At 38.1% G+C, this 27746-nt stretch overlaps 3 protein-coding genes across 8 annotated transcripts; 1 reads left to right on the top strand and 2 right to left on the bottom strand.

Moving 5' to 3' along the window:
* The first annotated feature begins 2701 nt into the window (after nt 1-2701).
* LOC103926568 (chaperone protein dnaJ A6, chloroplastic) lies at nt 2702-9082 on the top strand. 2 transcript variants are annotated; one of them, XM_048587201.1, is made up of 10 exons: nt 2702-2852; nt 2991-3032; nt 4572-4699; nt 5005-5146; nt 5244-5301; nt 6272-6314; nt 7637-7685; nt 7767-7847; nt 7940-8787; nt 8839-9082. In XM_048587201.1, the coding sequence occupies exons 3-10, from the start codon at nt 4593-4595 to the stop codon at nt 8840-8842; spliced, it is 1332 nt and encodes a 443-aa protein (XP_048443158.1). In that variant the 5' UTR covers nt 2702-2852; nt 2991-3032; nt 4572-4592; the 3' UTR covers nt 8843-9082. The 2 variants fall into 2 exon arrangements, with proteins under 2 accessions (XP_048443158.1, XP_048443159.1); XM_048587202.1 differs by having other exon boundaries at nt 2722-2852; nt 2970-3032.
* A 582-nt stretch (nt 9083-9664) lies between these two features.
* LOC125478730 (translocase of chloroplast 34-like) lies at nt 9665-14634 on the bottom strand. 3 transcript variants are annotated; one of them, XM_048587224.1, is made up of 9 exons: nt 14479-14612; nt 13993-14056; nt 13431-13550; nt 13216-13323; nt 12992-13116; nt 12598-12862; nt 10354-10422; nt 10087-10248; nt 9665-9994 (listed from the first exon to the last, which is right to left on the bottom strand). In XM_048587224.1, exons 3-9 carry the CDS (start codon nt 13527-13529, stop codon nt 9884-9886), a joined length of 939 nt encoding a protein of 312 aa, XP_048443181.1. In that variant the 5' UTR covers nt 13530-13550; nt 13993-14056; nt 14479-14612; the 3' UTR covers nt 9665-9883. The 3 variants fall into 3 exon arrangements, with proteins under 3 accessions (XP_048443181.1, XP_048443180.1, XP_048443182.1); XM_048587223.1 differs by lacking the exon at nt 13993-14056 and having other exon boundaries at nt 14479-14634; XM_048587225.1 differs by lacking the exon at nt 13993-14056 and having other exon boundaries at nt 14475-14612.
* Nucleotides 14635-22765: 8131 nt separating this feature from the next.
* LOC103926570 (boron transporter 4) lies at nt 22766-27288 on the bottom strand. Of its 3 annotated transcripts, none has more exons than XM_009335374.3 (14): nt 27098-27288; nt 26367-26472; nt 26164-26246; nt 25810-26002; nt 25574-25712; nt 25320-25485; nt 25074-25240; nt 24727-24900; nt 24542-24637; nt 24343-24459; nt 23832-24154; nt 23318-23597; nt 23086-23235; nt 22766-23007 (listed from the first exon to the last, which is right to left on the bottom strand). In XM_009335374.3, exons 2-14 carry the CDS (start codon nt 26468-26470, stop codon nt 22975-22977), a joined length of 2025 nt encoding a protein of 674 aa, XP_009333649.2. In that variant the 5' UTR covers nt 26471-26472; nt 27098-27288; the 3' UTR covers nt 22766-22974. The 3 variants fall into 3 exon arrangements, with proteins under 3 accessions (XP_009333649.2, XP_009333648.2, XP_009333650.2); XM_009335373.3 differs by having other exon boundaries at nt 26367-26475; XM_009335375.3 differs by having other exon boundaries at nt 26367-26497.
* Between the last annotated feature and the right edge of the window lie 458 nt (nt 27289-27746).

Raw genomic sequence — 27746 nt, forward strand, 5'->3', positions numbered from 1 at the left:
TTAAGAGATAAAGCAAGAATAGTAATAAATTACCAATGACTAAACGATAACACTTGGTCGGACGGATATAAGATTCCTACAAAAGAAATACTAATAAATAGAATCTAAGATAAAAAAATATTTAGTAAATTCGATTGTAAATCGGGATTTTAGAAAATTAAATTAGATAAAGAATGTATTCCATGGACAGCCTTTAGCTGTGGCGAAGGACACTTTGAATGGTTAGTCTTACCTTTTGGATTAAAAAATGCTCCTTCGATTTTTCAAAGCAAAATGGACAGTATTTTTAATATAAAACCATTTTCAGAATTTTGCATAGTATATATTGATGATATTTTAGTCTTTAGTAAAGATTTAGATGAACACCATGAACATCTTTATCAAGTGTTTACAAAATTTTTAGAACAAGGTTTGATTATAAGAGAAAAATAATATTAGCTCAAGAGTATATAGAATTTCTAGATTTAAAAATAGGCAAAGGAAAAATTAAATTACAACCTCATATTAGTAAAGGAATATTAGAAATGCCTGACAAATTAGAAGATAAAAAATTATTACGAAGCTTTTTAGGAAAACTAAATTATGCAAGACCCTTTATTCAGAATTTATGTAGAGAAATTATTAGCCTATATCAGAAAACAAGTAACACAGGAAATATAAAATTCAATAAAAAAGATGTAGAATTAGTTAAAAGAATAAAAGAAAAAATAAATACATACTAGATTTATCCTTGCCATTAGAGGATGACTACATAGTTCTTCACCAATTAGCAAAAGACGCATCAGATTCACCAATTAGCACAGACTTTGTGGCTATGCTAGTGGAATATTTAGAGAAAAATATAAAAACTTAACTAGTCTAGATTATGAAATATTAGGAGTAACAAATGCAGTAAATAAATTTAAGATCTATTTATCTATCTAAACCCTTCACAATTTCTACTCATTAAAGTTCCTGACTTTTGTTTGGGTTTTATTTCTTCATAAATTTTATTTCTACATGCAATATATACTAATAAGAGTTGAGTTTTTAGTAAGTGTCTTATGAACTATTAGTCATCAAGTTGAAGTTGAACTGTTGGACTCATAACACTAGTTTTGATTGCAGAAATTGGATTAAAAGTGTCTTTTTGTGAGTTCACGACATCATATATTTAGCAGTGGATATCGGGTCAAATTTATGGAGGAACGAAATCAAGATTGTGATATTGGTTATCTAGTTCTTGATGCATTACACAAAATTTTGCCGACAACTACGTTTATGATTCCTGTAAAGCAGTTGTGAGAGCTTTCACCTTGTCATACTTTAGAGGAATAATAAACGTAATTGTCAAATAATATTTTGTCCCATGCATATGAAAAGAACTATATAATCAATACAATAATCTTGATTTGATTCTTCCGTAATTCTGACACATTATCCGTTGCTAAATATATAAGGCCGTAAACTAACAAAAAAAAAACACGCTTTTAAATCTAAGTTCTACAAGCAAAACCAATATTATGAATTCAACAACTTAACTTCAACTTGATGATCAATAAGACTTTAAGACACTTGTTAATAACTCCACTCTTATTACAAATGTAAGTAAACAACTCAAAGACCTTCGTCAAAGATACCAAAATCTTGTCAAAGATATCAAATCCACAAATTCTCGTCCCATGCATATGAAAAGATTATGGTGTCTAGTGTGGCCACCTATATCGCTAGGTATGCAAATGCTTTTAGCGCAAACAAATTCGATTCTTCTTTTATTCTTCTTTTTTATTTTTATTTTTTATTTTTATTTTTATGGTTTGACAAACTATTTCTATTTAAATGGTATATAGTGACAAGAAGTGTGACATCCCACATCGCCCAGGGGTGATCCTTAAATGTATATTCCCATCCCTACCTAGCACGAGGCCTTTTGGGAGCTCACTGGCTTCGGGTTCCATGGGAACTCCGAAGTTAAGCGAGTAGCGCACGAGAGCACTCCCAGGATGGGTGACCCATCGGGAAGTTCTCGTGTGAGTTCCCAGAAACAAAACCATGAGGGCGTGGTCGGGGCCCAAAGCGGACAATATCGTGCTACGGTGGTGGATCGGGCCCGGGTTGGGAAGTTCTCGTGTGAGTTCCTAGAAACAAAACCATGAGGGCGTGGTCGGGGCCCAAAGCGGACAATATCGTGCTACGGTGGTGGATCGGGCTCGGGTTGTGGTGGGGGCCCGGGCCGGGATGTGACAATTTGGTATGCTTTGGGCTTACCATTCCCTCACGGTTTTGTTTTTGGGAACTCACGAGCAACTTCCCGATGGGTCACCTATCATGGGATTGCTCTAGCCTCCTTCTCGCTTAACTTCGGAGTTCCTACGGAACCCGAAGCCAGTGAGCTCCCAAAAGGCCTCGTGCTAGGTAGGGATGAGAATATACATTTAAGGATCACCCCTGGACGATGTGGGATGTCACAAGAAGTATGCAAACATTATCTTGTCGTATTTAAGCATTCTTTATTTACAAACGAAGAAGAATATCATTGGACCATAATACTAAGTGACGTAAATAATAAAGTTAAACATTGTGAATTAGAAAACTAGATTATTTTGGAATAATCCTGAGATGTCGTTTTGCTTTGTTTGGACCCAAGCGAAGTGAATTTGTTTGGCCCTAAAACGCAGCGTTTGGCACTTGTTGAGTTCGGTTCGGTTGTTGTAGCCACGCAATCTCATATTCTCATCCACTCCCAGTCCAACGCTTCGCTCACTTTGGAGCCCTCACTTCCGCGCCATCCATACCCTCTCTCTCTCTGTCTCTGCTACTCTTGTGCGCCCCACACCGCCGCCTTCCACCACTGCTCCGCCACAATTCTCTCTGTAATCTCTCTCGCTCTCTCGCGCGCTCTCTCTCTCTCTGTGTCTCCGTCGTTAGGGTTTCAACAATTTCGTTTCCCAAATTTACTTAATTTTACTTATTTTCTGATATTTTGTTAGCTTTGTGTGCTCCATTGCTAGGGTTCTTTGAGCACTGGGTTAGCGGTTCGCATCGCATATCAGGTAATTTCAATTTTTCTCCTTTTCGTCCCGCTCAGGTTCGATGCTCTGCTCTGTGTTAATTTGTCATTGGAATTGTAAATATTTTTTTTCTTACCTACCAATTGAGATACTTGAGTTTGGTGCCATTTTCTTCAAATTTCAAGCTTTTCTTAGCTTCTGCAATTCAATCTATATGTTTTACTTCTGAATTATTTGTTTCGAACTATTCGCGTTTACATTAGTATAACCTTTGGAACCTTTGAAGTCAATGCATTTGAATCAATCCATTAGTATAACCTTTGCCACGAAAATCAAGAAAACAAAACAAAAACAAAAACGTCTTCTTAAGATAAAGGGGGCGCATTTGAGTTCATTTTTGTAAGTTAATGAAACCCGATGATGACACGGAGCCTTGTGCTTATGTGTTGGAGAGAGAAAGTTTAGAGACTCACTAAGAAGGTAAATGGCTAATTGAAGATTGCATGTACAAAACTTTGGGGTTTATGGCAAGGAAATGGGTATTCTTTCAATAGTAATTTTTGGAGTGGCGTTATTGCCATTCAAACAATTTTTCACGGCCCAACTTAAAAAAAGAAGAATTAATTACATTTTTACATTGATATGGAATTGCTTAACGCATATCCACCGTGGCCACGCCTGTTACTTTAAATTGTTTAATGCCTTTATGCCAGAAGAGTTTTGCCACATTGCAACATTAACTGTATAATTCTAATTATTGGATTTGGTACTTATTATTGCTGCTTAAAATAAAAGAAATCACATCACAAGCTTATGTGCATGTGATGATTACTTCTCTAAATGGTAGCGCCAAGAAGAACATGTGCCCACCGTTTTTAGAATCCATTAGAGAAGAAAGATTAGCTAATGGTGGGAGAGAGAGAAAGTGTGACCTTCCCCTGATGGGATCGCGTCCATGGCCGCTGTCATTCTGAGTAAACATTGGGATTATGGTCAGGGGGAAGAATAAGAAGGGAAAATTTGAGGAATATCAAGTGGTGAGATGAGTCGGTTAGAATCTTTTAATATTTGAACAAGGCTGAGTATGGTGGTGGGTGGTGAAATAGGATGACATAGTGAAAAAAAGTTAAAATGGATACTGAGAATGGGAGACAGAAAGGAGCTGGCAACGTAATAAATGTGAATCATCATGCAAGGTGGGGGAAAATGCGCTATTAATAAAATGGAAGGTTTAAATTAGAAGGAGGTTTACAATTTTTTTTTATTTTTTTTTATTTTAATAGTAGTGTAATAATAACTAATGACGCTTCAATACTTGTAATAAACTAAAAAGATGAGATAAGAGGGGAAGAATGTTGAGAGAAAGAAGAGGTTTTGTACGTCTGGGCCTTTGCTAGGTTGACTAGTCCTCCTTCGGCTCTTCTCTCTCCATTTGTGTTGTGGCCATTTTGTCCTTTATTGTTTTTCACACCTTCTCTGAATAGTCACTTACTGAACTATTTCATTCACTAAGAGTTGGCTCCAAGTATGTTTTGGTTGAAATTCAAAAATTTCTGATATAGTGTGTTTGCTTCTGCTCAGTGCTCACAGAAAGTTCACTGAATGGCAATTATTCCTTGTGGAAGTACATGGGTTGCTCAATGGGGCATTCGTCCCCAGACCAGGCTAAGGCCCTATGCCATAAACAAAGTCCTCACATCTCAATGTTGGTAGGTTCTTATTTTTATTTTTATTTTATTTAAGAGCCTTAGGAATGCCATTGACTCCATTTATAAGTTCTGATTATATTCCTATCAATTTTGACTGTTATTTTGAATGAAAAACTATAACCTGTTGTCATTTCTTCTATGTATGCTATATCTGTTCCTCTCATTTTGTTTTGGTTTCTACTTCTAAATTAAAGTACATCTGCTTAACAAGCTACCAGCATCTTTTAGATTGTTTTTACAGTATTATTTGAAGTATCATTTTGAATGTTTTTACAGTATTATTTGAAGTATCATTTTGAATGCAGTGTTTCAAACAAAATAGGCTATTTGGGGGCACCGAATTCAAGCTTGTTCTCTCGGGATTCCTTGAATGCTCTATTCTGTGCAGGCCCATCTCAAACTTCACATCGCAGCAGGGGAACAAGATTTATAGTTAGAGCAGATTCTGTGAGTATAACAAACATTGGTCGGACTTTTTCTTCCATGAATTAAGAGGTCTAATGAATGAATACTCATTAACTGTTTCATGCATTCTTACATCCAGGACTTTTATTCTGTTCTAGGGGTGTCAAGAAATGCGAGTAAATCAGAAATTAAAAGCGGTATCTACACTTGTATTTTCTTTCTTCTTTTTTCCTTGTAAACTGTTGTATGTGTATTGTTTCTGTTTGTTTTATGTGCTTTTCTCATCATTTTTATGGATTTGAGATTCAAAAAACCTAAACTCTATATCTATTTATAGAGCTAATTGCTTGCATATTATGATATCCAGTTCTTACTTCTCCCTTAGCCTGGCATGTTTATCTCATTCTTCCCCCACATGTATGTATGGGTAAAAGTGCACGAAGGAATATATTGCATGTGTGCAGTCTAACTAGTTGAATGAATAATACTCTTTGTTCTTAGTATGGATGGAGGACCCCCAAATCCTGGATTTGTAGAGCTGGGAAATATAATAGGAACACCTCTACTGTATGAGGACTGTTTTCTATTGTGATGATCTGCATCACTTCTTCGACCAAGAAGAAATGCATAATTTTTTCCTTTTGGGGGTGAAGAAGTAAGGAATAGGCAGCTATTTGAAGTAGTTGGAGAATGAGTTTTCTCATTCATAGGAATCTTTGACCCAATGTAACTTGGTTGTAAGCTTTATTTTTTATGATATGTGACATTCTCCACCCTCTTGAGATGAGGTTTTTAAAAATTACAATGACATCTTCTAGATATTCCATGTGTTCTAAAGTTTTTTGGGGATTTCATATTATCTTTACGATTGGATGGCTGTAATTAACATACATTACAAAGTAAAGCCTTCATATTGGGACCTAATATGTGAAATGCTTTGGTATTTGTACAAGTCAGAAAATAAAATTTAGCTTCTATCATTCTTTGGATACATAAAGCATCTATTGTGATGTTTGTGTGCTTGAAAGATCGAATAACTTATAATTAGTGGCTTCAAGCGTTGAATAAATCATGGTTTGTGGCTTTTGGGGTTTTCTTGTGTTATTTTTTTTCTTCTTCTGGATTATCGTCATCTAATTTTTCTTCTGCATATTTCTCACTTTTCAGCTTATCGGAAGCTTGCAAGAAGTTATCACCCAGATGTAAACAAGTGAGTCAGTTGTGCCAGCTAATTTTTGACTAGTAGTGCTTACCCTTTGTTTTTTCTCCTCTCCCTTAATGTTACTATCTACCCGTTATTCTCTGTATTTGGTCCTATAAAAAGAGGGTTATCTCAGTTCATTATGTTGCAATTGAATGTTAAGAACATAAGACGGATCTCTACGTGCTCAGTTTCCATTAGAGATTTGGACGTGTAATATAGTGCTGGATAGTATGTACACACTTAGTAGTCAAACCATAGAATTTTAGGACAGAATGCTTGAAGGTTCATGGTTACTTTATTCTTTTATATGCAGAAGAATATTCTCCCAAGACCTTGGCTATATTCATATCCTTTGTCAATAGTAGAGATCTTTTAAGTGTTCTTTTTTTCCTTTTTCCCTATTCAAGTCAGTTTAAAGGTTTGTGATGATGATGATGGGCTAGAAATGATGAGAGGCACATTCTAATTCTAGTTTGTTTCATCTTTAGAATTTGGGATCTGTGCTGATGCGGTAAAGCTAAAGCTGCTAGAGATGTCATATGTTTTTGGGATTTAGCGACTTGTGATTTAAGTCTTAGGCTTGCGAAGAAAATGCATTAGGGGTTCGGTAGAGCAAATTAGAGTTCAAATGAATATTTGTAAAGTGGGAAAACAAGTGTGGATGTGAAAAGGGCAGCTTGTGAGAAATCACTTGCTGTCTATTTTCTTGGGGCTATGTGGCTGTTTTAAAATTGGTGGACCAGAATCTGGCCAAAATTCCTCTGCTCCTCATCTCACCACTCATGCTGAATGACTGGGAGAGAATTTAGTTTAGTGAGTTTTCTTGACTTGTTTTGTAATATTTTATTTATTCCTGAAAAGGGGTTCGGTAAGAGGAACCTTAAATTTAAGGACACAAAACATGATTGAAGCATTGAGGTTGGGCTGAGTTTTACATCTCTAGCTCGGGATGCACAGCTATAAATTTTGTTTTTTTTTTTCCCTAAAATGGTGGAAGCTATTCCGTCTGAGCAAAATGCCCACGTTTATGGATCTACCTCAGGATTCAGGACAAATAATCTAATTGGGCAGTACATGTGAATCTTTTTGCAAACACTCTGTCATAGAAATGATGGAGATATAATCATGTCCGGATTTTTGAAAGTTGATGTGTTGGCCCACCTCATCTCTATGTCGAGTCATGTAATCATGTCTGGATATATGAGGTTTGATATCCTACCTATGTATATCTGTTTAGCAAGGCGAAAACTGTTCAATTTAGTTTATCAATCTATGTGGTATGTGTTCTCTGTTTTCATTTTGTGGGAACTGTATGTTCTTTGTTGCAGAGAACCAGGGGCAGAAACAAAATTCAAGGAAATCAGTAATGCATATGAGGTAAAAGCATGGCTTTGAAAGGTATCATTGACCTGGTGGCCACTATTATAGTAGTTATATTAAATTTATTAATCTTCGCAGGTCTTGTCTGATGACGAAAAACGATCGCTATATGACAAGTATGGAGAGGCTGGAATTAAAGGTGCTGGTATGGGTACTGGGGTAAGTACCTTTCAAACTGATGATGGGGAATATTATCTCTTCATTTGCATCTCTACTTTCTTACAGTGGGACGATGAACTGTGATGTTTCAGGATTTCAGCAATCCATTTGATCTGTTCGAGTCCCTATTTGAGGGCATGGGCGGTATGGGTGGGATGGGCGGAATGGGGGGCAGGGGTTCTAGGAGTCGAGCGGTTGATGGCCAGGATGAATATTATAATCTTGTCTTGAACTTCAAGGAAGCAGTTTTTGGGGTTGAAAAGGAGATTGAAATTAGCCGGTTGGAGAGCTGCGGGACTTGCAATGGTTCTGGTGCTAAACCAGGCACCAAGGCATCCAGATGCAGCACATGTGGTGGGCAAGGTCAGGTTGTTCAATCAGCAAGGACTCCGTTAGGTGTCTTCCAACAGGTCATGACGTGCTCATCATGCGGTGGGACTGGGGAAACATCCATCCCTTGTAACACTTGCTCTGGAGATGGTCGGGTGAGGAGGACAAAGCGGATCAGTCTGAAAGTTCCAGCTGGTGTGGACTCTGGGAGCCGTTTAAGAGTCCGAAATGAAGGTAATGCTGGAAGACGGGGCGGGTCTCCTGGTGACCTATTTGTTATTATAGATGTCATCTCAGACCCAATCCTCAAACGTGATGATACCAACATATTGTACTCCTGCAAGGTATCTTATATAGATGCAATTTTGGGAACTACAATTAAGGTTCCAACAGTGGACGGGATGGTTGATTTGAAGATTCCAGCTGGCACCCAACCGAACACGACCCTTGTGATGGCTAAGAAAGGCGTTCCCCTCTTAAACAAAAGCAACATGAGAGGTGACCAGCTCGTCCGCGTGCAGGTCGAAATCCCAAAGAGATTGAGCACCGATGAGAAGAAGCTCGTCGAAGAACTTGCGAGTCTAAGCAAGGGCAAGGCTGCAAGCCGGAGGTAGTTTCTTTTGTGGCCCTTTGTTTCATCGATACAGAACTGGCCCTGGAGGTAGTTTCTTTTGTGGTTCTTTGTTCCATCGATACAGAACTGGCCCCGTCAGTTCGATTATATTCTTCCTTGATGCGCATTGTGGACCGCAGCAATTTTGATTTAGTTTTGTGAGGGGATCATATCTGTAGTCGTAGGTAGGACACTAGTTTGTTTTCTCATACCATGTATTTTCAACCTAATGCTTATTTATTCTTTGGGATTAAACATAAATTATATGATGTTACAAGGAATGTTTTCTTCATATTAGTTTAAGATGCAACGAGTGTTATATATATAGGCCTTTTATCGAAAGTGTTCCCCACTTTTGGGTAAAAATGGGGACTAGTTGTAGGGTTCATTCTACGTCAAATTTCAATGCAATAATCCAAACTATTTATTTTGCATGTCTCAATTAATAGATCATTCTTGCAAAAATTTCATTTTATCCGAAAACATTTGTCTATTCAATTATCACAATGAAATTTCATTGTTTCTTATAGAGCATAGTGTTAGTTAATTTATTTGAACTCAATTAGGTGTTTCAAATATTTTCGATTTGGCTAATATTTTGCAAGGATGATCTATATGATGTCCAACTTGAAAAATAGATGGTTTAGATCGTTCAAATTCGATATAGTGTGAGCCCCACAACTAAATCAATTAATTTATAACAGGTTCTTCAAAATTAAATCAGTTAATTTCTGGGCAGCCGCAACACTACATTCATTCAATCCGACAATCGAACCCTACTTTCAGGTAAACACAAATTCTATTATCCTGGTGACGTAAACAGGAAATAATAAGCAGAAACGGTAGCTTTTTTAAAAACACAGGCAACACTATATAGAAAGGGTAATACAAATAATATTAAAGGATGTGCTAATTACAGTACAAAATCTGCTTCCTCAAAGACCAGATCGAAAAGCCTCGACATACAAATACCGACTATTTTAACTGCTACCGGAAAAAAAGAGAACGAAGGGAAAAACAGGGATGACTGCATTGGGAAGCACAAGACACCAGTAAAACTTTCAAGAGAAGAGATGGACCGACCAAAACCAAATCAGAATTTGCGACCGGCCGCACCAGAATCCCGCATCTCCCATGATGGTCTACTCTCTTTCGCAATATCACTCTTGATTGCTCGTTCTATCGGCTTAATGACACAGAAATACTATTCACATCAAAAGACAAATGAATATAGATATTAGTCCCTGCATCAATGGAGAAAAGATAAGCACCCCAGGTAATAAAACGGAAGCTCACCTGGATCGCTAAAAAGAGAGGGATTAACAACTTCCCCTTATCATTGGGGTTCGGTCCCTCGATCAATTTCTTGTCGACATGAATAGACTTGCTTCCGTTCAAGATAACTTCCGTCATTGTTTGGACTAAATGAGATATCCAAGCAGTTCCATTTGGAAGAACCTGTTACCGAACAACAGCCAACCAAACAAAGATGGAATGATACACAACTGTATTTCAGGAAGAACAACTGTAAGCCTGAGTCATGACATGAGGAAAATAACTAACCTTTTCGTCATTTTCATTCTTGTTACATCTCCCACTGTTCTCAACCAAAACAACAGGAATAGTCGAAGCCTAGAGAGAATACAGTAACACTTTCAGAAATATGAAAGGCTTTGCAAGCACACAAGGCCTTCCTGGAAAAGTAATTCAAAACGAAAGAACGAATTTGTTTCCGCCATTCACCATTACTTGTAAGATGGATTAACATAACTTGAAACCTTTATCTTCTATTTTAAATGTAAAGGAAAAGAGAAACACGAGATTGAGCAAAGCGTGTATAAATATGTTACCCCATAGAAAAAGTATGACACCCAAACAAAACTCCTGTTATGATATTCTACTTCATAAATCTTCCTGTTCCTTCTAAATCATTAGAAATTATAATTACCACTGCTTAGACTTCAATTCACTTCTGAACATCAAGTGAAATTTGAAGTCCAGACTCCTAGCATGATAACATAAACCTCATAGCTATTAGTGTATTCACATACAAAGTCAAATTTGACGTGTATTTATTTGAAGGTTTAGTATAAATTAAGACGCATTAATGAACTCAATAGTTACACATTGGGGTCCCATCATGCCACCACTTAATTGCAAGTGCTATGCAGCAACTCAGCAACCAATCCTACACCTTGTAGAATACTCTAGTTTACATATGTATCGCCCACATCCCATCAACTTCACATTGATGTATTGTTGGTACATACCATAACAAACAAAATAATTGTCACTTTAGAAATATAAAACAAAGGATGGATTGAAAACTTAAGTCATACATCAAATTCATCAAAAGAACAAGAAACTCATGGAACCCAGTAAAGGTATGCAACAACAACAACAACAACCAAGCATTGTCCCACTAAGTGGGGTCGGCTATATGAATCCTAGAACGCCATTGCGCTCGGTTCTGTGTCATGTCCTCCGTTAGATCCAAGTACTCTTTTCTTAGAGTCTCTTCCAAAGCTTTCCTAGGTCTTCCTCTACCCCTTCGGCCCTCTACCTCTGTCCCGTAACCGATTTTCTCTCATCTTTCCTTCAATTTCGGCTACACCTACTTTACCTCGGATATCATCATTCCTAATCTTATCCTTCTCGTGTGCCCACACATCCAACGAAGCATCCTCATCTCCACTACACCCATTTTATGTATGTATTGATGCTTCACCGCCAACATTTCGTGCCATACAACATCGCTGGCCTTATTGCCATCCTATAAAATTTTCCCTTGAGCTTTAGTGGCATACGGCGGTCACACAACATGCCAGATGCACTCTTCCACTTCATCCATCCAGCTTGTATTCTATGGTTGAGGTCTCAATCTAATTCTCCGTTCTTTTGCAAGATAGATCCTAGGTAGCGAAAGCGGTTGCTCTTTGGTACTTCCTGATCTTTGATCCTCACCCCTAACTCATTTTGGCCTCCATTTGCACTGAACTTGCACTCCATATATTCTGTCTTTGATCGGCTTAGGCGAAGACCTTTAAATTCCAACACTTTTCTCCAAAGGTTAAGCTTCGCATTTACCCCTTCCTGATGTAACCCTGCAGTTATGGGGAAGACTACATTTTTTTTTTCTTTTATAAAGGACAAATATGAACATATACATAATTCACAAGACACTACTACAATATTTCGTGTCCCAATTTAATCCCATAAAATTACCCTTCTGTCTAGGCATCAAGCTCCGACGTAAAAAACCTATGTAAACATGACCATATACATAATTCAGAACAACTATTTTGAAGATTTTGGGGTGAGCTAGAACCTCCTTATGAAAAAGTCATGCATATCATTCAACACGGTCAGACACAAAATCTATCATATTCATCTAATTTCCAGGTCTTAAGCATGGAAACCACTTGCACTACTTAAGTACTACCCCACACATCACACCCCCACACCACCACCACCCCCCCCACCCCCCCCCCCCCCCCCCCCCCCCCAAAAAAAAAAAACACAAGTAACAAAGGCATGTCCTGCAAAGGTTTAAGCGTCCATGTCGCATAAACCAGAATGTTGAGTATTTCTCTTCCCTATTTGAAGCTCATGCATTACCAAAAAGAAAAATCTACCCTTCACACAGTTCACGTACTTTCAGATTAATAGTCTAACAGGACATTAAAAGTTCCTGCCTTATGCCTTCAACAAAATAACCATAATGCCAATTACATCCAAAAAAAAAAAAAAGGAGGAAGATATGGAACTTAAAACACTGCCTAAACTTGGGAGGAAGAGATTGCTCACCTGTGCATCCTGTTTTTTCAATCCAGCACCAAGACGGACAATTTTTAGAAGAGCCTCAGATCTTTTGGAGACAAAGTCATCATAAGCATAACCATCTGGTGGTGAGAGCTGAGCATGTGTTAGAACAACCAAAGCCCTATTCCATATTCCCTTACCGAAACTATCTGTTATGGCTTTGACAACCTCCTTATCCAGGTTGTCCACCCTATAAGCATCCAATCGATCCACATAGAGTAGAACGTCTACGGTCTTATTCAAAAGGAAACTGCTCAAGAATACCACCAATAGAACTTATAGTCAATTAGTATTATCAAAAAAATTCTTGAACAAGAGCCCGCAGTGCATTTCCACAAGAGACTGAAAAGATTTTTAAAAACATAAAGCATGAGCTAACCTTTTAATATTATTAAGAGCCATGTCACTAACATATCCTCCTTCTATGAGCCCAGGGGTGTCAATGATGTTTAATGTAAACCCTGCCCTTGAACGTGAAAACATCAAAGGTCTTGTTCCTTCAGACTAGATAGAAACAACAAACAAAAATCCAAAGAGTATTTACAAAGGCAAACAAAAGAATCAACTGAATCCAGACTAAAACAAAAGCAAGACAAAAAAAACCTGAAAAGGACTGATGGGAACAGCCCTTTCACCAAGGAGCGAATTGACAGTGGATGATTTTCCAACCCCGCCTTTCCCCATCACTAGAACAGTCAAACTGTTCACATTCTATACATGCACCGCACAAGAGTAAAGAAAGTTAAAATTTAATTACACAAATAGAAAAAAGATAAATTGAATTTGAGTACTAAACTAAAATAGCAAGGAAATTGAACCTCTTGCTTGAGTTTTCCCAGCAATTCAAGCAACTTAGTCTGAGTGGCGGGTGCGAAGCTATTTATTCCAGCCCATTCTCTAATCATCTGGGATGCCATGGCTCAATCTCTGTTCTAGCGCTGAAAACAAAACATGGAAATAAAACTAAATACTATAGTAATGTTTTCTTTTTGGGTAATGAAGGGTCCATTTGATAACAGTTTTGTTTTTGGTTTTTAGTTTTCATACGAAGTAGTTTCCTTTTTCAAGTTTTTGTTTCATATATTCTCCTTCATTCCTCCCACCACCCTTATTCAACCATCCTTACTCCCACACAGTTCCCTTATATCTCTGGCCAAAATAAAACCAATCTGAAAACGAACGGGCCTCAAGTATCTGAGGTGTCAGAAATCAAGTATTTTGAAGCGCAGCTTAATACAGAATAGTAGATAGGACTAACCGACCCTTCAAAATTTGTTTTCAATAAATGGGAAGACAAAGCACTGAGCTTTAAATCTTCCTCAGCGCTTCGATAAAAACCACCCAAGCACCCAATGGAATTAGTAAATGAACGACCTTTACCTTATCCCCTAATTTGATTTTACTTGACAACCCCAAACAACAATCTGTTGGCTTCGTCTAATCCCTGAATTCAAATTAACAAAGGAATTTCACTAGCTGTAAATTTGAAAGCAATGCTATACAATCTGCAGTAAATTGCTGCAACTCTAAGTGATATAATCAACACCACGCATACAAATTCTTAGCTAGCAGGCAACATTCGCTTGGCAGTAACCAGATAAATTAACTTCAAAGTGTATGAACTGAATGGTGATAAGTTTTTCTATAGAGCATTAAAAATCGTAGAACGTTCCTTGCCAAGCCCACATGGACTAAATTCAGATACACCTTTGAAGCACCAAACCCACAAACAATTTACACAAAACCCCATATATCAGAATTGAACATGGTGTCTGTGGTGATGAATTTTACTATTTTAGGGCTGAAAATGAAGCAAAGAAATGAAATTTAAAGAGAAATACCTCTGAAAGATAGAGACTTACTTACCCTTTTGACTGTGGTATTAAGACGTGGGAGACACAGATGGAGGAACCAGCTAGAGGGAGGGAGGGAGAGAGAGAGGTGGGTATGGTGAGGATGAGTGGTACCTTTGTTGCAATCTCAATTCCCGGATAAAACAAAATTGGTGTCGTTTCCTTTATTTTATTGTCGGTCGCTCGGCTTAATTGTTTCATTATTTTCTTTTTCAAGGGTCATGGGTCGGTGAAATTAATGAACTATTCATGTGCAAACGATATTATTTATGCTATGTGTATCGATTTTTGCACTTGCAGCTGATGGGATTCTCACTCGAAGTGAGACTGTAATATATGCCATCTCATTTCTTTTGCACAATAATTTATAAAATTGACACGAGATTTAATATTAAACTATAAGGTGCCAGAGGTCATTAAAAATCTCATTTTTGAGCGACCTCCTTGGCATTTATCTTAATAGAATCAAGAGAGTATTGGTTTGGGTTGCTTTATTTGTTTCTAGTCTAGCCATGGAGCTGATGTATGTTATTATCAAACGATAAGTTGTTGGCATGTCATCAATAATATGTCAATATTATTATTACGAACAAAACATATCAACGCAACTTGCTTTAGATGCCTAAGAAAATTGGCAACATAACAATTTTACAAATTTTAATAGCTGAAATGATCAATTTTTAGTATGATGTGAAGATATGATTGTTATGTCGTTAAGATATAATTTTAATCGAAATTATATTTCTATTCATTTTAGCCTTTTTTTTTTCTTTTCTATTGTGTTTTTCTCCTTAAATATCTAAACAACATATTAATGATAAAGAATCTAGAAGGGACTTTTAAGAAGCCACTAGTCATGGAAGCTAGTGTGACCAATGCGTCAATATAATACTCACTCTCTATTGAGCAGCTATATTGTCACATCCCGAACCCGGAGTCAGTAATAAAAACTCAAATCCAAATTCGAAACATGAGTTAAAAACTAAATAATTAAAAGGAAATTGAAACAAGTTGGAAAATAAATTCCTCCTATAAAAATAATTCATGATTCTTAAACAAATCAAGAATTCTTTACAACCTACAATAAATAGAGTGATGAGCCTGTAAATCTCTTTAAATCTCTTTAAACAAATCATGTAAATCTCTGTATCTATATCCTCATGGAGAAAACACTAACCACATTTCATAATGCTGCTATCAATCGCAAGACGTTTTGAGATAAACCTTGTGTCGTAAGGCTTGCATCATATCGCACTATTTCATTCATCTCATAATGCTTCCTTTCCCACTTGTAACACAATAAGGTTACCTTGGGCAGTGTAGGAACGACAGGACCAATACATACTTTGGTAAGGAATTTGACCTGGATATCGACGGATAGCCAATCAATCTTTCTTGGCCTGGAGCACGACAGCTCACTCAGTTCGTAGGATTCACTTCCCTAGAAGAGGAAGGCACAGTACAAATTGAATCTACACTTGATTGCTGTCTCAAATTATTTCCATCTCATGAGATTAATCCGGATTTCTCCCAAGACTTAAAGTTCTTGGTCCAGAATACTAGTTTAGATGAGCTAAATGGAATTGAAATGAGATTATCATCAATGATATTTTCACTTATATGGTAGTTACCGGCATAAATGAAAAGTGACGATATCGAACCATGTTCTGTTGATTAAGTGACAACGTAGAACTGATTGGACAACTAAAGTAGGGCGTCCAAACCGTCCAACAGGGGTGGCACACCCACCAGGGATGTTGACTCGACGTCCGTTAAGTATGTCTATCCTTGCAAGCATGTTTGCAGCTGGTATATGATCTCGTCATTTTAGCTAAATCAGAGGAATGCGTCTGGGGCAACATTCTGAAAGCTAGAATTCATCGTACTTGCTTATTACACTTGTGCGGTACGGGGATCAAGATAAGACATAATGGGCAACATCCATGCAAATTCGCGCCGTTCTCCAGGAACGTTGACGTTTTTATCTCCCCCTAACGGCGGGAAAACTGCCTCATTAAAGTGACAACCCGCAAATGGGGCGGTAAAGAGATTGCGTGCAAGGGCTCTAAGAGAGCTAGTGTGAAGGAGAATCATGGTCGACAAAAGATACACATCCTTCTTAAAGGACCCATGGTGGTACGTTGCGACGGCGCAACTTGGCACATGGAATGCACACCCAAATGCGTAAATACGAAAATCATTAGGTTCGTACCCAGTAACCAACAGTAACGTCATATAGGTTGGGTGGCAATGGGCCTCTAGGTGGACCAACATAGCTGCGTACAAGGATTGCATAGCCCTAGGCAAAAACTGAAAACTTGGTACGTTTACCAAAATTCGAGCGATCATTTAAATTGCGCTTTATGATCACTAGGCCAGACTATTTGGGGTGAACATGGGAATTCAATGCTCACTTATAAACCCAAAATACATGCAATACTTTATCGAAAACCATCGATATAAACTCTTCGGCATTATCTAGTCTCCAGAACATTAAGGGATAAGTAGGGTGGTGAACCCTTAATCGGCCATGAGGTTTAGCAGCAATGTGTGTGGACAAACATGTGACCAGTTTGTCGATTCATCAACCAAAACCATAAGTATTTATATGGTCCGCATTTTGGTTGGATTAGTCCACATATATTCCCTTGAATCCACTGTGAAAAGAGAGTCGTGTCATATCTTTGCGAGGAATGATATAGAAAATCAATTTCCTTAATGAGCATGCTTGGCAAAGTGTGCTTGTAGGCATAATATCCTTACTTCAGATAAGGAGATGCGTTGTAGCATCATTGTTCGACCTAAGTGTCCCAAAAGGTCGTGTCAAAGCAAGTAAACTGCTCAATCACCAGGCTCCAAGTCGGCCACATGTGGTGTATTCCCTGTTAGAAGACAACCCATTGGCCCCAAATCAAAGCTTCAGGCTCATTTTTGGAGATGGTGCAAAGATTCACTCTATTTTCTTCAATGGTTTCATTTATGATCATTGTCATCTCAAATATCCTTAAAAACTCAACATCAGGGAGAATTTAAGGTCCTTTAAATGGTAATTCAGTACCATACAACGAGGAGCGTGCCAAATGCTCTTAATCAGGTTGGATAGACCTGAAGTTGTTGTTGGAGATGTGATTTAGGTGTAAAGTTAGTGCGCATAGTATGCATTCATCTAGACAACTAACTTTCCCACATTCCAACCTAATCATGTGTTTAATTAAATCGGTCACATGTATTAAGAAACATGATTCAATTAACTCATATTCGAGGACAATATCAATAAGATTATCCATAAGTAAAACATACACCAAACTTGAATCCAAGAACATGGAAAAATGTTCACAAAGTAAATGGTTTACTAAGGGGATTCGGCCAACAAGGCCATCCATGTCAAAATTCGGCTCTTCCAACGGTGTTTGGTGGAGCAAAAATTAGTCTCACATATTGACTACTAGAATGGTACTCCTTAACAACATTGGTAGGGGCACAAACAAGTGCATAACCAATGATCTATTTCATCAAGATGGAAGAAGATTCTACTGGGTTAAGGTTCGGGAATATTATCCCTAATTCTTGAAGTTTTACGTCTTAGGTGCCAAGGATCACGCTTCGGGCATGATGCCACACCTTGGCAGGCCTTGATTCTACCATATGTTTGTGGTAGTAATCAGATCCGAGAATGTGGTAAACTTCCGCTTTCTATACTGCTGCTTCAGGGGCAAGTTAGAAACATGAAAGAACGAGAAAAATATTATCCAGTCAAAATTCAATCGGATTTATAAACTTCAGAATTGTACTCATTCATGGACGTAATCTTGGTGTGCTTTGAGCAATATGTTGCATGACCACACAGTTCGTAGAAGCGAGCCAAAGAGCCATGGAATCCTCGTTCGGGAGGTATTCCATTAATAATGCTTCGGGCATAAGTCTTCGAATGAAGATCATGGCGGAGGCTTATTCAACTCTTCCTTGCCATTGTTGGCTTCAATGGTTTCTCAGCTTCTTGATAGTCAATTGTAGATTCACGTCTTGTACCCCACATGCAGTGGTTTCTATTAGAAACGTCCAAATCAGGAAAATCGAACTTGTTACGGTACGACAATCCACTGAATGGAGGGAACAAGATTGTGATTGGTGCTATGAGAATGAGTCATCCTTAAGCATCAAAGTTAGAACATTCGAGTTCTAAGACATGGTTTTCATGAAAAAAAACGTCGGGTTTTCATGGGTGTATTGTTTTATGAAAACTTGGGGTTTGGAAGGCACTAAATTTGAAACTACAGGTTCAATTTAGTTGATGAACGTTTAGTTCATAAAAGAAAGGTTCTTGCAAGAAACACATAATGCAATATACAACTAAGTGTAGTGGATTTGAGGTTCTTCGGGAACTCAAGTGTAAGAGCTTCGTTACTACGAAAGTATGTGATGGTTTAAAGTATAAAAATAAATTATTGAATCATTAATGCCCAAAAGTGATCTTCAAGTCAATAATTTTGGATTCATTATCAAATTAATGGATTGCAGGTCACTTTTAATTAATTCAATAAATCAAGCCATACAAAGTCGATTGTAGAATCTAAATAATATTTAAATAACATTATCGGATCGGAAAAATAGCATAGCCCAAAAAGGGTTGGGTGCCACGAGCAAAAAGGGCTGGTTGGCTGCTATAAGTAGTCCGCAGGGTGGCTGCAGGCCATAGGTCCAAGGGGTAAGCCCAAAGGCTTACGTGAATTGGAGAGAGACCTCAGTCAAAGCTAGGTTTCATGTTTGGGCTGAGATGGGTGCACACGTAGGTCTAGCGAAAGCTGGCCTGTAGGTTTGGGCACGCGAGGGCAAAGCCCTTGTGGGCTGGTGTGGGTCGTGGGAAAATCCCAATCAACTGGGCTGGATTGGATAAGGGGTTGCAGGGCAACATAAGGCCTAGCAAGCATAGGAGCTTGCTAGCAGGCGGGCCAAGGCAGCATGATTGGGCTCGAGGCTTCAGGCCCTGTCGAGATAAACCCTAGGCTGAGGCCTGGTTGCTGTGAGGGTCAACTAGGCTTCAAGCCAGCAACCTTGCCAATTATGGTGGTGCGGTGGGGTGCCACGAGCAAAAAGGGCTGGTTGGTTGCTATAAGCAACCCGTGGGGTGGCTGCAAGCCACAGGTCCAGGGGGTAAGCCCAAAAGCTTATGTGAATTGGAGAGAGACCCCAGTCAAAGCCGGGTTTCATGTTTGGGCCGAGATGGGGGAACACGTAGGTCCAGCAAAAGCTAGCCTGTGGGTTTGGGCGTGCGAGGGCAAAGCCTAGCCTTGTGGGCTGGTGTGGGTCGTGCGAAAATCCCAACCAACTGGGCTGGATTGGATAAGGGGCTGCAGGGCAACACAAGGCCTAACAAGCATAAGAGCTTGCTGGCAGGCGGGCCAAGGCAACATGATTGGGCTCGGGGCTTTAGGCCCTATCGAAATAAACCCTAGGCCGAGGCCTGGTTGCTATGAGGGTCAGCTGGGCTTCAGGCCAGCAACCTTGCCAATTGTGGTGGTGCGGCGGTGTGCCGCACCATGTCCAATTCCCTTCTTCTTCTTTTTTCAAAATCCTCTAGGTTTAGGAAACCCTAAATATGCTTTTAATTTAATTTTGTACTTTGACTCACATATTCCACATAACAATTTAATTGTGCGATGCATGAAACAAATATATATATTGACAAATATATGAACATATACAATATATATATCAGAAGGTAAATATAAATGTAGGGGGTTCATGCATCATGGGGAATGTTTTCATACTTCATGGTTGTTTCAAATATCTTACTTTATTTTAAGCGTACCTGATTGGCAGAAAACAACAAAAGCCTTTGAATTTGTAGAAGATCCTTCTCAAAAAGCCGAAATTGTATCTCCAATGCGTTGTATCACTTTCAACATAGAAAAATTAAATTGAATCAATAGCATGTGGATCAATTCAATAAAATAATTAATCATAAAAAGATGATTAAAATGTAATACTCCCCTGATTGAAGATCAAACTCTCTTTAGCGCAGCGTCAAGAGCGTACTGATAACGTGTTATACGTATAATTTACTGAACAATTATGGAGGCCAGAAAGAGAGAGAGGGTGCAGCATAGAGAGAGAATGAGAGAGATGTGTAATTGTGGGTGTGTTCTATTCCACCCATTGTGCCTTTATTTATAGTAGTAGGATAGGTAAAAACCTTTCCCTTTAGGATTACAACATTTAATAGGTAATCTACTCCTAATAGGAATATAAGATACATTCCCATATCTACTAGGATTTACACAATCACATTCCTATTCCAATAGGACTGCAACAAAAACAATTTTTTAGTAAAAAATCGAACCGAGTTGAAATCAAACAGGAAAAATCGAAACCGAAATAAAACCGAACTGAATAAAACCGAAAAAATCGAACCGGACCAAATAGAACCGAACCCACCCTAGTGTCTACTTCACATCAGCAAAGCATCAAAATATTGAATTCAAATAGATTTGATGCCAAGACAACCTTGCTGCCCTCTTCACGACGTCTTTGCTGAAGTCAACCTTCCAGAACCTTGTCTAAGAAATTAGTATGCGTAACTATCTCATTTGCAACACTTGTAGTTCTGAGGGGAGTTTTGTCGAGCTCAGTAGGAGTATCTTGAAGTATACTCACTCAACTTTAATGCACAATTTTTCCCTTAGATCATGAGCATTTTTCCCACTGGGTTTTTGCTAACCTGACGAGGCACCCCCATCAGGATGGTCATAACTCTATGTTTGTTTTCTTACTACTTACATCCTGAAGATGTTAAGTATCGACTTGTTACATTTTCTCACATTTTTCTCCTTAGACTATGAGTTTTATCTCGTTGGGTTTCACCCTACCCAGGTTTTGGTGAGACTTACTCCTACATGCAATCCTTATATGTGCTCGTTTACTACTTGTGTCGAATAGACGAGATGACTTCATCAATTGCTTCTACATTTGCCTAAAGTTCTAATCCGCTGACTATTTGAATATTTGCTCACTTAAGAGTGAATGTTGTAGTTAGAATTATAACACATGTGTGATTGTGTAAATCCTAAATAGAGTACGTAGGAATTGTATGAAATCTTGAAGATCTTTCATATTATGTTTGTATTACTTGGAGAGCAAGCATTTCTCTCCCTTACTAGTATAAATAAAGGCACAAGATAGGAATAATGATCATAGAATTCCTCAAGTCTGTTTTCTCTCACTTTCCTGTTTGCCGATTCTCTCTCTTTTTCACACTAAATATTTATACCACAATATTTTATGTGTTTTATTCCCCAATTTTAGTTCATTTTTGTCACTCATGCTAGGGGTGCAACTTGAGTTGGGTCAACCCGAATCCACCCATGTCTAACTTGGTTTCAAACCCGATCAAGCAATTAGAATGAAGTCAAAATTTCCCAAACCCAACCCAATTTCAACCCGATTATTTATTAGGTTGTGTTGGGTTAATGTCTTGCCGCCCATGTCAACCCAAATCCTACCCGATTTCTATCCTGAATTCAATCACGTACATATATGACCATCCCACTTTATATTATATAAGCTAGGTATAACCACACTTGAAGTTTGTTGTAGGTTTTCATTTGGATATATAATGAATAATGTGTTGCCTTTCCATTTCATTTGGTTGAAGCTTTGATATTATCTTGTAATTCAACTTTAACTTTGCGTGGTTGTAAATGTAAAAATGTTCTCCACATTATTTGTTTTAACTTTTGTTTGGTGATGTGTGAAAATGAATTTTAACTAGTATTGACATTGTTGGTTCAATTTGGTTCAAAATTTGAAAATCTTGTGAAATAAGGTATTACGAGATTGAACTCAATGAAGTTGGGCAAACCTGAACCCAATTTGAGTACGTTTGAACCAAGTTATAACTTGAGTCCGAATGAACCTGCATGAACCTGAATCCAACCCAAACCTGAATTGTGAATGTTGGATTAGGGTTGGGTTGACCATCCAAACATGCAACATGTCCAAGTTGCACCCCTAACTTGTGCATATGTTTTACTTTTGCGTAGGAAATATTTTTCAACATTTTTTTTTTAATTACAGGCGATACTAATACTTTAAACTAGAGTCTAGATTAAGGGTCTAAGGGGTGTGAGAGAGTTTGAAATCAAGACATGGTAAGTTGAGGAGGAAAGCACTAGTCACCAGAGTAATCCATTTCCATGGAAATTTCTAAACTACTGGTTAAAAAAAAAAAAAAGAATGATGGTTTTTGAAAATTTATCTTGAGAAATAGTGATAAGTGTTATTAAGGTGTCTGATCTGAACTGTTTTTCATCAAAATGCATCAAACTGGTTCATATTTATATAATATGATAACTACCAATTCAAACTTCAACCATAACACTAATTAACCTGCAGAATATCTTCTTCCTAACTTTCACTTTTACACTAACCTTCTTCTGTTACATGTAACTAATACTCAAATCAAATCTCATGTCTACAATAACATCATATCTCATTCTTTTTGCCTCATATTTCACTCTGTTTGGCCTAAATTCTGAGGGTGAACCTGCAAAACACAATAGGCAGCACAGATGTTAATACGTACCTAATGGAAGCAGGATGAGAAAAGTTATCGGTAATCTACCTGGCCACGTCTATCTTCACTGAAGCTGGTTCGTTTATCTTCGCTGAAGCTCGCTCTGATCTTCAGCTCCCCTCTGCTGGTTGTTAGCTCGTCTAATATCTCAGCATCACACATCTCCACTCCACCTTCTTCGTTGGAAGTTTCCGATTTCTAATAAAGAGAAACACATTATTGAGATTCAGTAGGACAAAGCAGGTGGAAGTGAAAATTCGAATAAATGAATATTGCATACCCCAGAATTGAGGTTTAGAGAGCGTACTGGGGCGCCCACGACTTCCTCCCATTCAGCTGAGTCTAGCTCTTGCAAGTGATGTGATTGGAAGAATTTGGGGAGGAGATGCTGTCTTATCCATATGAGAAGGAAGAAGGGCAAGGGGAACAAAATTCCGGCTATGGGGATCCATGTAATACCAAAACAGACCAGCAAGTAAACAATCTGGAAGAGTGTAAATATGGCTATGAATTTGAATGGCACTGACTCCACAAAGGAAGCATGACCCCCTTCCAAGACCCTGCAAACATGATCACAACCGAGTTAGTATTATGATTGGGAAAGTAACACTCATCGATACCTTGACACAAGCAAACTATTAGTCACTTTTATAAAGGGGATTGGGAAATTTGAAAACACTTCATTTTGTTCAACCTGGTGCGTAGTGGGGAACTCCTAATTTAAATTCCGCAAAGTTTTAAGAAACAACGTTAATCGACCATCATGCTACTTGCTTAAGAAGACGGTTACTTACTTGTACTGTCGGCTAGGGGAGATGAAGAGTAGTAGTATCCTTTCCCAGAATTGGTTTCCTGGAAGGCTGTCAATGGCCATGTAAGCAAAATATCCCCACAAAACTGATGTCGGTATCTTCTTGATGGCAGGCATGGCAAAAACTGATGCTGCCACAAGAAGCGACTGCAACAAATTACTCAATCTTTGCTCATTAACTCTGACTGGCAAGTATGCATCAATGTGCTTCTCAGGATCAAAGGCGTCCGTTGTATCCTCCCCTTTATTTTCACTTTTCATAACTGCCTCCTTCAAATCATTTAGTTCTTTAACTTCTGAAGTAGGCTGCAATGGAAAACACTTAATTAGGACTCAAGAACTACTTGCACGAGGTCTTTCCTCTTTTATTTTCCTAAAAAATACAGCAAACACGAAGAGTATATTTATGCATATATAGATGGAGATCAATTGCAAACACAATGCTAACTTGTTGAAGAATTTCAATGCAAAGATGTTCAAATTGAGAAATTTACTGTAGTCAAGTTGTCCATCTCTATGAACACAGCTTGCATTTTCCCATAGATTTCAGAGTTACTAGCTTTCTGTTTCATTGATTCCTTAGCACTCTTCACCATTTTCCGTCGTATCGACTGCATATGGAGTAGATGATTTAAGTATCTAATTTAGCTGAATGACTAACAAGATAGTTGACAAGACATTCCCTACACAAACCTGCTTCTTAAGAACAGCAAGGCTCTTAGTGTGCATCGGTGACTGTGGCAGGACCCCGTTAGAAGGAGGAAGCCCAAGCAATCCGCAAAGCAGAGTCTGAGACCAATTTTTCGTGAAAGAGAAAACTGTATTAGTTATTGCTTCAGTGTAACAGAAACAGTTTCATCTTACTGTGTTACAATTACCATGAATCCCAACAACAAGATATCATAATGATACGCAGACGGCTTCTTTAGATTGAACTCATGTTGTTGTGCCATCTGTGAAGCGACACTATGGTCAAAAAAATAAAGTCCAGCCACCATCACAGCAGGTATAACGGCAGCAAAGACGTATGCAGGAGAAACCTTCCCCATATCCTACAAAAAAAGAATAAAAAAAGAAAATACTTTAAACTGCAAGCATTTTCAAAACACAAAGGTATAAGCATCTTTCAAAGGAAATTAATCTAATTTTACGATGTCAAATCTTAGGTTGAATCTCAGTTAAACAAAGAGCTTAAACAACAAAATTTCCTTTACTATTAGTTTACCTTGATGACAGTCCAGTGGTGTAAAGACGCAGAATCCCAAGCTACAGGGCTATAGAGCCTTCTAGGAACTCTTGGAGGGACATTGTGTGGGACACTAAATGATAATGCAGTCCATACTAACACCATTAAAGGAACTCCGTAATCTGCAATGAAACTTCTGAACCATCCTGCAAACATTGTAAATATCCTCAAGTTCCACACATCCTAGTAATGACAACCAAGTGACTCAAATTGTGCCTGACAAACCTGTTGCATACCACCAGGACCTTGCCTTTCTGCTCTTCAAAGCAGTATAGAGTAGTCCAAAAGTAAATATGATCCCTAACAGTCCATTTGTGTAAAGCCACTGAAATTGATACGTCTCCAACTTTGGATCTTCGCCTTTGGGAATTTTGAATTCAATCACTACACCCTTCCATTGACATGCCAACCTTTTGTTACTTTACTTTCCATCATCAATATTAGATCCAACATAACTCTCTTTTCTATATGAAACTTACCTTGATAGCCTCTTGAATGAATAAAACAGAAATCAACATGCCAAAAAGTTCGCCTGCAATCCTCGTAAATCTGTTGATGATATCACAAGCATTGAATATTGCAAGAAGAACGAGGAAAAGAGCAGTCCAGACCCAAACCCTGTAAAATTCAAGTGAATAAGGTGAAAATTTATATTACCTTGCATTGTCAACGAGGATATAAAGTTTTGAAACTCTAAAAGTTTGATTCTCGTTACCATGCAACCCAAGCCAAAAACAGCTCCGGCCCCAATTCTTTCCTTCCTTTGGCAAAGTCGTACATGTAATTGTACATAATAACAGTGGGTTCTGCAACTCCTAAAATCAAGAGAGGTTGTCCACCAAAAATCGAGTGTATTATACCACAAATAGCAGTAGAGGCCAAGGTTTCTACCGTGCTCAAAATTCCATCTAGACAAGAAAAAATCCAAGTGAGTTCAAACTCATCAAACGTGTAGATGTTTGTATTATTTATGTTGACATTGGCGTCATATCACACGCATAATTGATGAAGAATAGGAGCATCCAATGAATTATGCTCCATAATTGATGAAATATATCAACAAACAAACCTGTATCTGTGCTCAGTTGCTCTCCAAATGCTATAACAGGAAGAGCTGAGGCAAAGAAGATGTAGGTCGTTGGGGCGAGAATCCTAGCACAACAAAAGACAGACCAAATTAAAATTTCAAAGACCAAAGATAAAGGAGAGTGAAACAAATCCAAAACCTTCGATTCCAATTGTTTCGAGTAAAAGAAATGGGAAATTACTTACCCGATTCCTGCCTGAAAACCTCCAACCCAATCGTGTTTATAGCATGCTGCTCTTCCTCGTACATCATTTGCAATACCCCTGAATGGGGACTTGAAGCTCTCCATTTCTGCTGAAATCCCAATATTTTTATTCTAAAAACAAAGTTTGAAGAGACTTCTATGTTGAAACATTAATTGGGTTGAAGGGAAAAACATAAACTCAGCTGCCAGAATCTGTGTTTGGTAAGCAAGAAAATAGTGGATTTGGCAAAGATGGAAAGAGAAAAGGCCTATTTTTTCTATTGTTCTGGCATTTCTCATGGCCAAAGAAAAATTTGATGACAGTTTTTCTTTGGCCTGCAGCTAGAACAAGATAGTTTTCTGGACATTGACTGACGTTCCAAAAATTTCCTGCTTTTTTCTCGTCGCCTGCATGCATTTTCCTGGCAACCAAACAGAGCATGAACGAGACAATCCTTTCCTTATTGTCACATTCATGAATCCAACCCAAGAATCCTTGAAACCCCACGATTTCATTACCCTCGAGTACTCAAAAACTCTAGCAGAACTTCACAAGCACGATATATTACGAACACGATCATTGCAACGGAACAAAAGGAACCCAGAAAAAGAAAAAATATATATATAAAAGCCACCACACATTTTCATATTTATATGGTTTTTGCAAATTGTATAGAAAATAATGTGGAAAAAAATGAAAGGCAAACGCCAAAAGCCGAAAGAGAGATTTACCGGAGAGCTTCAGCGGCGAGAGCGTTGAGTGATGGGTGGAGAATAAATTGATCAGAAATTTGAGAAGGATTTTGAAGGCGTTGCTTTAGCCTTGTTATTGTTTCATCACTTGGCGAGTTTATAGTAATATGGGAGCGAGAGGACGCTGTGCAGTCCCAAGTCTTCAAAAGACCCGCCAGAGAATACTACGCGGATTCAACATTTTTCCATTTTTTCATGCGAGTTGTTATTAGCACTTCAAAAATTTCATTTTACACTTCAAATTTTCTATATTAAGAAAGAAAAATACACTTGTGATGAGTGTAGAATGAGATTTTTGAAGTGCCAATAACACTTCTCTTTTCCATTTTTCCATTTGGACTTGCTTTTTTTTTTTTTTTTTTTAAGGGACCAATATGTGACTTCACCACGTCAATCCACTCTCTTGGCAACCGGAAAGACTCACATATACATTCTAACCTTCCTGACCATCATCATACTATTCACTAATGTCAGAAACCGAATCCAAAACGTGCCTTATGGAATACGATCTTGTAATTCGGCCCAACGGTCTTGCTTTTGTTTCTACTTTCTACCCATTTTGCAATAAAAAACAAATATCAAAGTTAACACGTTGGTTGTTTTTCCTCACCAAAAATACTTTTTATTA

Source organism: the organism of the source record quoted next, unplaced genomic scaffold (genome assembly GCF_019419815.1).
Source record: "Pyrus x bretschneideri cultivar Hongxiangsu unplaced genomic scaffold, Pyrus_bretschneideri_v1 Contig26, whole genome shotgun sequence".
In the NCBI taxonomy this organism is placed as follows: domain Eukaryota; kingdom Viridiplantae; phylum Streptophyta; class Magnoliopsida; order Rosales; family Rosaceae; genus Pyrus; species Pyrus x bretschneideri.

Coding starts and splice junctions, on each gene's coding strand:
- LOC103926568 (XM_048587201.1), top strand. CDS start 4,593: ATGGCAATTATTCCTTGTGGAAGTACATGGGTTGCTCAATGGGGCATT. Junction 4,700..5,004: donor GTCCTCACATCTCAATGTTG/GTAGGTTCTTAT, acceptor TTTTGAATGCAG/TGTTTCAAACAAAATAGGCT. Junction 7,686..7,766: donor AAATCAGTAATGCATATGAG/GTAAAAGCATGG, acceptor TAATCTTCGCAG/GTCTTGTCTGATGACGAAAA.
- LOC125478730 (XM_048587223.1), bottom strand. CDS start 13,529: ATGGCATCCCAGATGATTAGAGAATGGGCTGGAATAAATAGCTTCGCA. Junction 10,423..12,597: donor TGAAAAAACAGGATGCACAG/GTGAGCAATCTC, acceptor TATTCTCTCTAG/GCTTCGACTATTCCTGTTGT. Junction 10,249..10,353: donor AGAATGAAAATGACGAAAAG/GTTAGTTATTTT, acceptor GTTCGGTAACAG/GTTCTTCCAAATGGAACTGC.
- LOC103926570 (XM_009335374.3), bottom strand. CDS start 26,470: ATGGAGAGCTTCAAGTCCCCATTCAGGGGTATTGCAAATGATGTACGA. Junction 24,638..24,726: donor TCTTGTTGTTGGGATTCATG/GTAATTGTAACA, acceptor AATTGGTCTCAG/ACTCTGCTTTGCGGATTGCT. Junction 23,008..23,085: donor GTGAAGATAGACGTGGCCAG/GTAGATTACCGA, acceptor TGTGTTTTGCAG/GTTCACCCTCAGAATTTAGG.